We start from the raw sequence: 14152 nt of genomic DNA on the forward strand, positions 1-14152 counted from the left end.
AGATTTAGATACTACCACGAGTCCAGATTCGGATTCTCCATCGCCTTAGGATTTGGGAGCAGCCATGAGATAGCCTCTGGTTCATCTCTAGTTGCCTTGGAAGAATAGGTTGTTAACACTAAATCCCGCCTAGCATTGCTTAGGCGCTAGGCAGCTAGTCACTGCCCCGATTAATGCCTAGACGTTTGAAAATTAAGAGAGGGCGCCTAAACCTGCTAAATGTCCGCCTAGACCACCTAGACACTAGCTTAACCCATCCAGACCTGCCTAGGCACTTACCTAACCCGCCTAGACTTGCCTAGGCACCCGTCTAGATTGTGACTCACTTAGACAGAAAAACTTTCATTTTGCATTAAAAAAAAAAAATTGTAAGAGACTTGTTAAATACTTAAATGAACACAAATTATATGCGTATTCTCCATATATTTCATTATGTTCCAATACTTCATAATATATATGTCATTCTATTTTGTAGTTTATGATAAAATTATATATATTTTAAGTATAAATAGACACTTATTTACACGAAATATAATAGATTTACTTAAATCCGCCTAGTTCGCCTAGGCGCTAGGCCCTAGCCTACCGCCCAACTAGCGTCTAGTGTTTTGTAGAACCTTGGTTGTTAGTGGCTGGGTTGGGGCTAACATTGGCCTATGGTTCGGTGGGAAACTAGGGGGAAGACGTTGATTTTTTTTTTTTAATATCCACGTGGCCTCATATTGACATGAAGTGCCTAATTATTGTTTACGTGGGCGTCACGTTATTAGTTAACTTAACAGATATATGAGAGTGTCCTAAAATTATGAATTTAGGTACTAGACTGGAACGAAAAAAACACTTGATATAAATGGTGAAAACAAAGAAATTTCAGGATAGTAAACCTTAACCTTTATTTTTTACTTTTTAACCTTTGAAAATTTTTTGGTAATAAAAAATTTGATTTTGACAAAAAAATGTAAATAAGGATTGGATTTGGATCCTCTCTTGAGGAGGGGTTCGAATCATCCTAACCCAATAACACGGATTGTTGGATTTTAATCTAATAACTACAAACAGATAGTCCCTCTAAAAGTTATAATAATTGTAGCAATTTGATCAAAATTCAACATGCTGTGTTATTAAATCAGGAGGATTTCGACCCCTGCTCAGGATCCAAATCCAGAAGGACTAATGTTATATGTTAAACAGAATTCAAGACCAAATTTAGTTAACATACCAAATACAAACTAGGTGTAAGTATTCATGGACCCAACATGGAATTGAATCCCTCCGGATCCTTGTAAACTGAGCCTGTTGAGCAAAGGATCCGGATCATTGAAATTTGATCTAATTGCTACAATTATTATAATTTTTAAGGGCCCCCTCTTTGTAGTAATTGGATCAAATTTCATACTCAGCAGGCTCATTTTACAAGGGTCCAGAGGGGATCCGGTTCCACCCAACATCATCAAATTGGTTGATCAAAATGGATGAGGATCCTCTCCAGATCCTCACAAAGATTATTTCCGAATCCTCATTGTGAGGACTCTAAGAATCTTTACATTCTATCTGTTTATTGTATATCGTGGAGTCAATTTTCGTTAAGTACTATTTCTGTTTAATCTTGAATAAAAAAAATTATAATGATTTCTAATTGCACGATGTACAATGAACAGATAAAAATGAGGATGATAAGCTGGCAGCGTGCTACTGGTGCAATGACGAGGTGAAGAAACGTAACTGGACAGTCATGAGTCATGATTTGCCGAGTCTAAGACCTGGTTTGGTATTGAGGTGATTCTGAAAAAAGCTGGTATCAAAAAAAGCTGGGAGCTGTTTTTGTGTTTGGTAAACATTAAGCTTCAGCTTTTTTTCACAGTTTTGGGTAAAAAAAGCCAAAAACAAGAAGCTGCAAAACCCAGTTTTGAAAAACTGGCTTTTTTTCACATCTGTTTTACATAAAAGTTTACTAAACACTATAATACTGCTTTTTTTTTTCAAAATCACTTTTACAAAAAAGTTTACCAAACACTCTGCTGCTTTATTTCACAGCTGCTTATTCTCACAGCACAGCAGAAGCAGTTTTTTTTCAAAGCACAGCAACACCAAACCAGTCTGCCTAGAGTTTCAATAAAAGACTAGAAACTATTACTCAGATCATCGCATATAGAGAGAGAGAGAGGGGAGAGAGAGCCATGGCAGCTCGAAAGCGAGCTTCAACAGATTCATCGGCACAAACCAAACCAAACGAGACCGCCGCACGGCCAAAACCCCAAGAACCCACATTAGCAGAGCCGCCGATTGCACCACCAAAGTCAGGCCTAATTCTGAAGCTCGTGCTCTTCTTCTCAGTCCCATACTTTTACCTCCTCTTCTACCACTACAAGATCGAAGCAGAGCTTCGCAAATCGATTCTCATCAATGCTGGTCTCAGCCTTGCCGGATTCTTCGTCACCGTTAAGATGATCCCCATCGCTTCCAGATACGTCCTCCGGCGCAATCTCTTTGGCTACGATATTAACAAGAAGGGTACCCCTCAGGGCACTGTCAAAGTGTGAGTATTTTTTCAAATTATTTGTTTTCGCTAAATTATCCTTTTATTGAAATTATGAAGTGGGTATGTACTGGAATTAGTTTTCGTTGAATTCATGAACTGGGTATATGTTTGTTACCTTGAGGATTTGACCATGGCAATGAATACGGAATGTTGCATTCTAATTTGCACCTCAACTGTCTTGTGTTTCGAGACTTTCGAGCTTGTTGCTTAGACTGTTGGTTATGAAGATTTTAATTAGATACAAAATTCCATATATTTGACAATTAAGTGCAGTGATTGTCATCCATAGTTTTGTATTTGGTGTTGCATTTTCGATGCTTGATTGATTGACATAAAGTTTGTTCTGGAAATACTCATTGTTTATTGGAGAATATCCTGTTTTACTTTCCAAAATGTACCTTCTCATGTATATTGATCTGATACTTTATGCTCCCGACGTATTTTATTTTTGATAATCATGACTCTATTTTTGGTTGTCAGGCCTGAGTCACTGGGTATTGTTGTTGGAGTTGTCTTCTTGGTCTTGGGAATCTTATTTCAGTATTTTAACTTCACTGCAGATTCAAATGTAAGTGTGCTATTTTTCATTGAACTCAGGAACATACATTTTATGCCAGTTTACTACTTCTGCAGTAGCTTTTAGCTCAACGATGAAACTTTTAGTTCTTAGTGACACGAGACGCTTTATGTCGGTTTGTTCTTTATTTTTGTCAAATTGTTTAATGTAGTTATTTACATAATTAAGGGCGTTAATGAAGGCTATTGCTACTTAGGAAGCCAATGGGCAGGGAGAAATATATGAGTGCATACTAAGATCATAGTCAATCTCAGTGGAGCCATGGACATGCTTCCCGAAATAGGCATCCTTTTGTAAATGGTAGTGTTATAATGCTATCAAGGCAGGCTTAATGTTGTAGGAGATGGTCATTACTTTGGTGTGGTTTGTGATGTAAGTGGCATAGAGGGAATTTCACTGGTGGTGATTAGAGCTGACTTGGTTCAACTAGGGGCCTAAGATGAAGTTATAAATTTGGCACTTCTGGTAGCTAACATCTCAAAAGAATTCATTTTATTTGATTTTCTTATTTATCTGAACCTTTTTACTTGAAAGAAGAGTAAAAAAGAACGAAAAAAGGATATTAAAGGGACAAAATTGGAAAGTTAGCTTTGTTTAATTTAAACCTTAAATACATGGGGGTTTAAATTTCATTTTGGTCCTTGGCCATTGCCTTATGGCCTTAGGAAGAGCTGGAGCAAAACGATTCAGAACCGCTGACAACCCCATCTGAACACCATATAGGCCCTGAAACTTCCTCTAGCCTCTGGCAAGGCAATGGGTGGAGTGGAAAGTCCTAGAAATCCAGAAGCTTGTGAGGCTTAACCTCGAAGTCTTTCACACAAAAGCGCAACAAGCGTACAATTCACCAAAAAGCCGTACGCCTTTAGAGCATTTTGTATATCAGAGGTGTGCCTAATTGTTTTTGACCTACGTTGCCGTAAAGCTTGCCTCGAGGCATGTCTTTGAGAATGTTAACTGAAGCAGCCATTGTAGACTTGTTAACTGAAGCAATCATTGTTGACTAAAGAATTAGGAAATCAGACATGAAATCCATTGTAATTAATAAAGTAGCTCTAAGCAGTAAAGTTAGGTATAGGCAGTAGTTTCATAGCAGTGTTTTTATGACTTCTTGTACTGGTTTCATACCTGATCATTGCTTGTATTCCTATATAAATCCTTCGATTGGGAGATGAAAATATCAAGAAATTAACTCTATTTTGGCATGGTATCAGAGCCATTCTGATCCAAAAGGAGTTTCTATTCTGATTAACCTACTGGCACTACTGCCATCTACCCCATAAGACCTGCAGAATAGCAGGCCTTCTACTTTCATACGAATCCAATCTCTCTTTGGCCATATCTGCCAACATCACTACCCATATTGAGCTTGTTAACCATATACATTCCGCTGCATCTCTACCCATCTTCTGTCCATTTGCAATATCTCCACGAACCCATAAAACTTTCCAAAAAACAAAAAAAAATTTTAAATACTACCCCATACCCTATAAACCATACCCGTTGGAATCACCCAACAAACCCGTGCCATTGCCTCTTCCTCCTTGCATTTTGTTCCTGCATCTCTCTCAGTGAGACTGACTCTCTATTGTTTCAATAAAGAGAATTCGTTGCAGTAGTAATGGGTGACTCCAAGACCACTGTTTCAGCTGCTGTTACACAAAATGATGTCTCTGCATATCACCCCAGACAAGTTGGATGGGTCCAACTATTCCTCGTGGTCCCAAAGTGTCCGCATCTACATCACTGGCAGAGGCAAATGGTCTTATGTCAGTGGAAAAAAGAAGGCACCAGCAGAAGCCGAGGCATTGTATGCTATATGGGAGGAAGAGAATGCCATGGTTCAATCTTGGCTTCTCAACTCCATGACCAGAGATTTGCGGGCCATTTTTCTCCGACTCTCTACTGCAAAAGATGTTTGGGATGCTGTTACCCAAACTTACTCAATTGAAAAAGATGCATCAAAATTATATGAACTTCGCCGTCAAGCACTGGCGACTCGCCAGAATGGTGAGCCTTTATCTGCATATTATGGTAAACTTCAGCAAACATGGCAAGAAATAGATTTCTTACGTCCTGGAAAATTGAAATGTGCTGATGATGCCTTTATCTGCATATTATGGTAAACTTCAGCAAACATGGCAAGAAATAGATTTCTTACGTCCTAGAAAATTGAAATGTGCTGATGATGTTGCTGCTCGAGAGACAGAAATTTCAGAAGAAAGATTGTATGATTTTCTGGCTGGCCTTGATCCTCATTTAGATCATGTTCGCAGTCAAGTTTTGACTCAAACACCTTTGCCATCTGTTCGTGCTGCTTATGCTCTTGTGAATGCTGAAGCAAGTAGGCAAACCATTATGTTGGTTGGCCCACAAGTGGAAGGATCAGCCATGGTAGCTGCTCCGTCTCGATTTCCCCGTAGAGTCTCGAATTCTCGATCAGGTGGATCTAAAGTTACTGATACAAGGAAGTGTACTTATTGTGACAAGGATAAGCATACTAGAGACACTTGTTTTAAGTTGCATGGATATCCTGATTGGTGGGTTCAAAAGAAGGAAAATCAAAAGAAAAGCATTGTTGGATCACAAGCACACCTGTCTACACCAACGCCTTCCGTGCCTCGAGTAGATCAATCTGCTCACTCAGTTTCTCCTACTACTGCTTCCACTTCTTAGTCGACGCAGGTAACTTTGGTTTTGCCTTGAACACCACATTTGGTGCTCCAAATAAACCTTGGATCATTGATTCGGGGGCTTCTGACCATATGACCAATAACTCTTCATGGTTTGCTTCTCACACTACTCCACCTTTAAATACCGTTAAAGTTGCTAATGGTATTTCCACTCCAGTGCTTGGAGCAGGCTCCATCTCATTAACACCATGCCTATCTCTCTCATCTGTATTACATGTTCCTAATCTTTCTCACAATTTGCTTTCCATTCGTAAACTTACAAATCAACTAAACTGTCTTGCCATCTTTTCTCCTACTCATTGTTGGTTTCAGGATATTCGAACGAAAGCGTTGATTGGTCATGGTAGAGAGAGGGGAGGTCTATACTACTTGGACTTACCACCAGATTGTGAGAAGACAAGTTACAGTTGTCAAGTGGAAGCTAAACAATTTGAAGCTTCTGAAAAAATTTGGTTATGGCACAAAAGATTGGGACATCCTTCCTTTCAGTACCTGCAATATCTATTCCCTTCTTTATTTTCTAAAGTCAAGGTTTCTAATTTCCATTGTGAAACTTGCATCTTTTCTAAAAATCATCGTGTCTCATTTCCTTTAAGCTCCAATAAAAGTGATGTTCCTTTCTCTCTTATTCATTCTGATGTTTGGGGACCATTTCATATTCCTACTTATACTGGTGCTAAATACTGTCTCTTTCATTGATGACTGCACTCGAGTTTCTTGGGTATACTTACTAAAAAGTAAGAGTGAGGTTATGTCTGTTTTTCCAATATTTCATCAAATGATTCAAACCCAATTTAATGCTAAAATTCAAGTTGTTCGATCTGACAATGGGAAAGAGTATTTGAATTATGGACTTGGAACATTTTTTCAACAAGAAGGTATCATTCATCAAACATCTTGTCCACATACTCCTCAACAGAACGGTATAGCAGAACGTAAAAATCGTCACCTCTTGGATGTGGCTCGATCTTTATGTTTTGCTATGCATGTTCCTAAACGTTTTTGGGGTGATGCCATTCACACAGCTGTTTTTCTTATCAATCGCATGCCATCACGTGTTCTCCAATTTCAAACACCTATCCAAACCCTTTCCCAGTATCATTCTCTTCCTTCACTCCTTCATATTCCTCCAAAAGTGTTTGGTTGTGTCTGCTATGTTCATGTCCACATGCAAAATCGTGATAAGTTGGATCCTCAAGCCATCAAATGTATGTTTATTGGCTATTCTGCTACTCAGAAAGGGTATCGATGTTACTATCCTCCCAATGGGAAAATTTTTGTCTCTATGGATGTTACCTTTCAGGAACAAGAGGCTTATTTTTCAGAGGGAGATTCGGTCACTTCTCTTCAGGGGGAGATGGGGAGTAAGGAGGAAGAGCAGTGGCCACTTGACATTGGTGGTATGCATTTTTCGGATGAACACTTGACTGATGCTGGTGATGGTCCAAATTTGCCTAATGATGAGGCAAAGAGTGGAAAAATATTGAAGGTATATGAGAGGACAAGAAAAAGGGGAGATAAAGGAAAAGAAAAAGAAAAAGTGGCTGATGAGATAGACCACCCACATATAGATCCCCTCATTGACCAACTCTCTGACCAATCAGCTGCTACTCATACGAATTATCCTGAGGTAACCACTCATTCTCCTTCTCTTCAGCCTACTATATTTGATGAGTCCAATCATGAGATTTCATTAAGTGATGATCCAAATGAACCACATCATGAGTCTGGTTCTCGTTATCCTATTCGAGAAAATCGAGGGATACCCCCTGTTCGTTATGGTTATTCTTCTACAAAGGGTATTCAATATCCTATATCTAATTTTGTTTCATCTCATCGCTTGTCAGACTCTTATATAGCTTTTGCAAACCAATTGTCATCAGTCTCAATTCCTAATAAGTTACAGGATGCTCTTAAAAATCCAAAATGGAAAAAAGCTATGATTGAAGAGATGGAAGCTCTTCGAAAAAACTCCACTTGGGAACTGGTTAAACTTCCTGAAGGCAAGAAACCTGTTGGGGGTGTAGATGAGTGTTCACAGTAAAGCATAAAGCTGATGGTTCAGTGGAGAGGTACAAGGCCAGATTGGTAGCCAAAGGTTATACTCAAACCTATGGCATTGATTATCAAGAGACATTTGCGCCGGTAGCAAAGATCAACACTATTAGGGTTCTTATGTCATTGGCAGCAAATCTGGGGTGGCCTCTACGACAATTTGATGTGAAAAACGCATTTTTACATGGAGACTTGGATGAAGAGGTATACATGGATCTTCCTCCTGGATTCACTACCACTTGTGATATTGGCAAAGTATGCAGGTTGAGAAAGTCCTTGTATGGATTGAAGCAATCACCAAGGGCATGGTTTGGCAGGTTCGCTCAATCGATGAGAAATTATGGGTTCAAGCAAACTCAGGCTGACCATACCTTATTTCTTAAGCATGATAAAGGTAAACTTACAGCCTTAATTGTTTATGTGGATGATATGGTGGTTACAGGTGATGACGTCGAGGGAATTCAAAAACTTCAAATGTATCTAGCCAAGGAATTTGAAATGAAGGACTTGGGTATTTTGAAATATTTCTTGGGTATTGAAGTTGCAAGATCAAAGCATGGCATTTTTCTTTCTCAAAAGAAATATGTTATAGACTTATTAACTGAGACTGGGATGTTAGCTTGTAAACCTGCAGACACACCAATTGAGCAAAACCATAGATTAGGAGACTATCCTGATCAAGTTTCGGCTAACAAGGAAAGATACCAAAGATTAGTTGGGAGGTTGATTTATTTGTCTCATACACGACCTGACATAGCCTATGCTGTAAGTGTGGTGAGTCAATTTATGCATAGGCCAAGTGAAGCCCACATGGATGCTGTACAATGCATTCTCAGGTATTTGAAGTCTGCTCCTGGAAAAGGCTTGATGTTTTCCAATCATGGACATCAAGAAGTTGAAGGATACACTGATGCAGATTGGGCTGGGTCAGTAACTGATCGCAGATCGACTTCTGGATACTTTACATTTGTTGGAGGAAATCTAGTTACTTGGCGCAGTAAGAAGCAACATGTAGTGGCTAGATCCAGTGATGAAGCTGAATTTAGAGGTATGGCACACGGCGTGCAAGAATTGTTATGGCTCAAGATTTTGTTGAGAGAATTGGGTTTCAATTCTACAAAGCCATCAAATCTTTATTGTGATAACAAAGCCGCCATTAGCATTGCTCATAATCCAGTTCAACATGATCGTACTAAACATGTTGAAGTGGATAGGCACTTTATTAAGGAAAGGTTGGTTAATGGTACCATTAACTTGCCTTATGTGAAGAGTGATGACCAGCTAGCAGATATTTTAACAAAGGCAGTGTCAAGTAGGATTTTCCATCTTTCACTCAGCAAGTTGGGCATTCGAGATATTTATGCACCAACTTGAGGGGGAGTGTTAACTGAAGCAGCCATTGTAGACTTGTTAACTGAAGCAGCCATTGTTGACTAAAGAATTAGGAAATCAGACATGAAATCCATTGTAATTAATAAAGTAGTTGTAAGCAGTAAAGTTAGGTATAGGCAGTAGTTTCATAGCAGTGTTTTTATGACTTCTTGTACTGGTTTCATACCTGATCATCATTGCTTGTATTCCTATATAAATCCTCCGATTGGGAGATGAAAATATCAAGAAATTAACTCTATTTTGGCAGAGAACACTTGGACAAATTTTATTATTTTGTGACATCAGCTTTAAAGGCTTCTTGTATTGAACTTTATGTTTGCAAATTGTGACTATTTTTTTATGATGGAAGCCTAAAGTGTTAAATATGTGAATCATGCAGTGGCTTGTCGAATACAATGCAGCATTAGCATCCATATGCTTTATGGTATTGCTTGGATTTGTAGATGATGTCCTTGATGTACCTTGGAGGGTGTGAGTATCCGGTCACTAATCTAGATTACCACTTAATAGCATTTTATGTTCAGAACGGCTCTTCTGATTAATGCTATATTGTATTTCTGTGTGCTTTCTTGTAATTGTGAAGAGCAGGAAATTAGTTCTGCCATCCATTGCAGCTCTACCTCTGCTGATGGCCTATGCTGGACATACAACTATCGTCATACCAAAGCCTCTTGTTCCATATGCTGGGCTAGAGGTTTTGGATCTAGGTATTCTCGCAATATAGTTACTCAACTACAATACAGTTCCTATCGTCATACTGCCCTCTCCCTCTGATACACACACACCAGTAAGGATGCTAGGATCAATTCTGTTAATTTTCCATCACGTAATTGTAGTGAGATGGCCATTAAGATCGCAAAGTATCATAAACAGAAAATGTAAAAGATGTAATTTGTACAAAGTGTATATCTCGCTGGGGGAAATGGAAAAGATATCTCCTATGTTTATGTGTTATCTCTGGAAGTATTGAGCATATAAAAGTGTGCACTAGAAGGTAACCACGTACTTGGCAGTAATTATGTTGCTAGCATATACATTAGGCTTAGCAATTCTGATTTTCAAGGAATCAAACCAATTATTAGCATTTGCACCTATGGATGACAAGGACCAGATTTCCTGTCATTAGTCCAAGTTATACTCATCGCATACCCTTAATACGTCTTGTAACTTTTATGCCTCTGCATATATAGCCAACTTGTCTTGGAAATGATTTAATATACAAGACATAAAAGTTTTTCTATTTATCTGATCTGATTCTTTAAATAATTCTTTTTTTAACATGTAGTGGAAGTGATTTAGATTTTTTAGGTTCTTTCTTAACAATTACAGTTATCATTCACTGGCACGAATATTGACTATAAATTAGATCAAACTGAGTCACTAGGATGAATCTTGTAAACAGAGGCATAGGGAAACTTGTAAGTGCTGCATCTTTCTGTTATGTGATTGAGGAAACAATAGATAAATTGATCATATGCACGAGATAGCAATTGAAATTATATGCAGTAATCTCCAAAATGTTTACCACACTTGTAATATTAAAAAATGAATTCTTATCCTTCATCATAAATATGTTCCTCGTTAATGTGAAGGATGGATTTATAAACTATACATGGGACTTTTGGCGGTTTTTTGTACAAACTCCATAAATATTCATGCTGGCTTGAATGGTCTTGAAGTTGGGCAGACGGTCGTTATTGCAGCTGCTGTAAGCATACAGACTTAAGAAACAGTTGCAGTCCAACTCTGTTATGAAAATGACTTGTGTGACTGACCTGCAGATTTTAATACATAATATCATGCAAATCGGGGCATCTGCAGATCCTGAGTACAAGATGGCACATGCATTCTCTATTTATCTTGTCCAACCCTTACTAGCCACCTCTTTGGGATTGTTCGCTTACAACTGGTGATGCTGCTTCTTGTATTTATGTACTAAGTTGCTTATGCATATGGCTTTCTTCATAGACTTTAACATTTTCGTTTCTCTTTATTTAGGTATCCTTCTTCAGCTTTTGTTGGAGATACTTACACATATTTTGCTGGAATGACGATGGCTGTAGCTGGGATTTTAGGCCATTTTAGGTGCGTTCTCAATCATCTTTCAATTATAGTTAGTAAATTTGCATATAATACTTGTATTATACATGTACATACATATTTTTAATAAAAAAAAATTCCGTTTTCCTTGCACTTTTTAATGATTCATTAAACTGCACGTTTTTTATTCCTCCAAATTACTCTACACGTATTATACACGAACATACATATTTTTTGCTTTTAATGCATGTTAATCTGACACATTTTTCAATAAAACATATAAAAATCGCATTTTCTATACTGATTTTCAACATATTATCAAAGAACTGAAAATAAATATATATTGTAAATACATAAAATATTGATATTTAAAAAATGGCCGCATTTTTCAAACTATTTTTTTGGCAAAGTTGCCAAATAGTACACGTACGTATTTTTCACATACAATACCTGTTATGTATTTTACTAACTATGCTTTCAATTTCACTTTTGATACAAATGATATGTAGATCTTAATTTGCATATTTTTTATTGTGGCCTGCCGTAATATGGGGAATCCTTATCACCATACAGTTCTCTAACTGGAACTCACAATCTTGCATAGCTAAAAGGAACTAGGGTGAATTCCTTGTTTTTTTCTTTCAAATCTGCGACATGGCTGGAAGGTTAAAATTATGCTCTCTTGTTTCAATTAATAATTTCTCATTTTATCTTTTTAATTTTATGCAAATATGGTTGTTTCTGCTTTTGCTTAACCCTAAAAATCTCATATCAGAGAGGTCAATTTTCCTCTCGTGTATACTCTCGTAACAGAAAGATGTTTAAGAAGTGAACCTTAAGCTGTACTACTTAGGTGCAATTTGTGAGAAAGAAATAGTTGATCTTGTCATGATCATCTTCTAGGTAAAGAGAATAAGTATGAAGTATTTGCATTGAATGAAGGGGTCAAGGGTATAATTCTTATGAGCTGAGCCCACAGAACGTAGTAAAAATTAACAATATGCACCCTATGCAATGAGGCTGTTTCTTTCCTTATGTGGACTTTTTGTACACTACTTTCTAGCATAGTCATACAGTTGTTGATGATTAACTCTTTTCTTTCTAATTTTTTCAGCGAAACACTCCTGATATTCTTTGCACCTCAAGTATTGAACTTTCTCTTGTCAGTGCCCCAGGTTTGACTCTCTCCTCTCTCTCCCTCACACACACACACACACACACACACACACACACACACACATGCACGCACACATTCACACACGTGACATCTAAAATTCATGAGATGCAAGGCATCTTATACTGTTTCGTTTTTTCAGCTTGCTGGAATTGTTCCATGTCCACGGCATCGTCTGCCTAGGTAACATTGTAAAAATTCTAACAAACAGTTTAGGAATTGCTTCAGGCATCTTATGGGAATGATCCTTATAAACGTCTCACATGTCTTTTTACTTCAGGTTTGATCCTGAAACTGGACTTCTGACTGGGACAAAGGATGGGACAGTTGTAAACCTTTTTCTAAGACAATTTGGCAGGATGACGGAGAAGTCACTTTGCGTCTCTCTTCTAGTTTTCCAGGTGATTATTCATGCTAGTTTTGCCTATAACCTGCATTTTTAGGCAATAGGGAAAGATCCAGCTGAACTACCTTAATCCTTCCAGCGCATAGTGTTTCCCATTTTGATTATGCCATGTCAGTCAGGCCCCTACCCTTATATGTTGATCAAGCTGAATTATCCTTATAAATTTACAATGTACCCAACTAGATATTCTAATATATCATGAATATGCTTCTCAGATGTATTTAGAGAATCGGGTACTAGGACACCCACATAGTGAATTAAGGCTCCATGTAATTCACCCCAATATGGTGCGGTTAAGTCCCAGTCAATCGTTTTCTTGGTACATTGGCTTTGGATCAAACCCATGGCTATCCTAATTCTAACCCATGGCTTTGGATTGCTTTAAACATGTATCCATCTCTTTAGAGTGGGTTTTAGTGGCTTTACGAACGGTTAACCTGGTGTCCGAAGATAATGCACATTTTGTAGTATTGTTGTGTTATTCAACATTTGCAACCCACTGTTCTGTACCTCGGATGCATTCCAGAAACTTGTTAAGATATTCTGTGTGTTCAATCCGGACAGGTACTGGTTTGGAGGTTCGTTGGAATAGAGTTCAGTTTTTGTCTTTTCTCTGGGCTTCAGTTTCCCAGAGAATTTCACTCGAGTGAAAAGTGGCTATGTTCTAGTTGGTCTTAGGTCCTTTACGAGCTCTGTTGAGTTGGACGTTTTTTTTCCATGCTTTTGTTGTGTAATGTTATCTTGGGTGGTCTTCTCGGTCACCCTTTCTGTTTCTTCTCTTTGGGTTCACGTGCATACTTGCGTTTTAATCGCGTTATTTAAATTTTTCATGCGTTGGATGCATTCATGCAACAGGCTATGGCATGCTGCTTCTGCTTCCTGCTGAGGTTTTTCCTTGCTGGCTGGTACAAATGAGGCGGAAGAGAGGAAAGTAACTTCGGTCTAATCGGTAGAAGCATGTTGAACTGTATCATTTCCCGCAGGCAAGTCGATGGCTGCTAGAGAGAACATTTTTTGGTTAAAATACAAATGACTGGTTTGAAATTTTGACATCCTTAAGATGGTTCCAACTTATATTTGTTTATGCTATGTTAAAGATAGATGATAAACGTTAAATTTAGGCATACAAAATTTGTATTTTGGCACTTGAAGTTGAAATATGTACTTTTATTTTTTGAGAAAATCAAACATACTTTTTAAAAAGATTATCGGTGATGCGGGTCGTGAGCTATCGTTTGCAACTAGTGGTGATTGTTTTTAAGTAGTCTTGATCCTT

At 38.0% G+C, this 14152-nt stretch overlaps 1 protein-coding gene across 3 annotated transcripts; it reads left to right on the forward strand.

Moving 5' to 3' along the window:
* Positions 1-2109: 2109 nt before the first annotated feature.
* On the forward strand, positions 2110-14079 carry LOC137745194 (uncharacterized). Of its 3 annotated transcripts, XR_015953960.1 has the most exons (12): positions 2110-2536; positions 3020-3107; positions 9636-9727; positions 9845-9963; positions 10849-10964; positions 11038-11165; positions 11255-11341; positions 11870-11961; positions 12411-12471; positions 12613-12653; positions 12751-12871; positions 13732-14079. XR_015953960.1 is itself a non-coding variant. In XM_068485102.2 (11 exons), the coding sequence occupies exons 1-11, from the start codon at positions 2178-2180 to the stop codon at positions 13789-13791; spliced, it is 1272 nt and encodes a 423-aa protein (XP_068341203.2). In that variant the 5' UTR covers positions 2110-2177; the 3' UTR covers positions 13792-14079. The 3 variants fall into 3 exon arrangements, 2 of the variants coding, with proteins under 2 accessions (XP_068341203.2, XP_088537124.1); XM_068485102.2 differs by lacking the exon at positions 11870-11961; XM_088680998.1 differs by lacking the exons at positions 10849-10964; positions 11870-11961 and having other exon boundaries at positions 11078-11165.
* Positions 14080-14152: the final 73 nt, after the last annotated feature.

Source organism: Pyrus communis, chromosome 12 (assembly GCF_041283825.1).
Source record: "Pyrus communis isolate YQ-2024b chromosome 12, ASM4128382v1, whole genome shotgun sequence".
Classification (NCBI taxonomy): Eukaryota; Viridiplantae; Streptophyta; class Magnoliopsida; order Rosales; family Rosaceae; genus Pyrus; species Pyrus communis.

Coding starts and splice junctions, on each gene's coding strand:
- LOC137745194 (XM_068485102.2), top strand. CDS start 2,178: ATGGCAGCTCGAAAGCGAGCTTCAACAGATTCATCGGCACAAACCAAA. Junction 2,537..3,019: donor CCTCAGGGCACTGTCAAAGT/GTGAGTATTTTT, acceptor TTTGGTTGTCAG/GCCTGAGTCACTGGGTATTG. Junction 9,728..9,844: donor CTTGATGTACCTTGGAGGGT/GTGAGTATCCGG, acceptor TGTGAAGAGCAG/GAAATTAGTTCTGCCATCCA.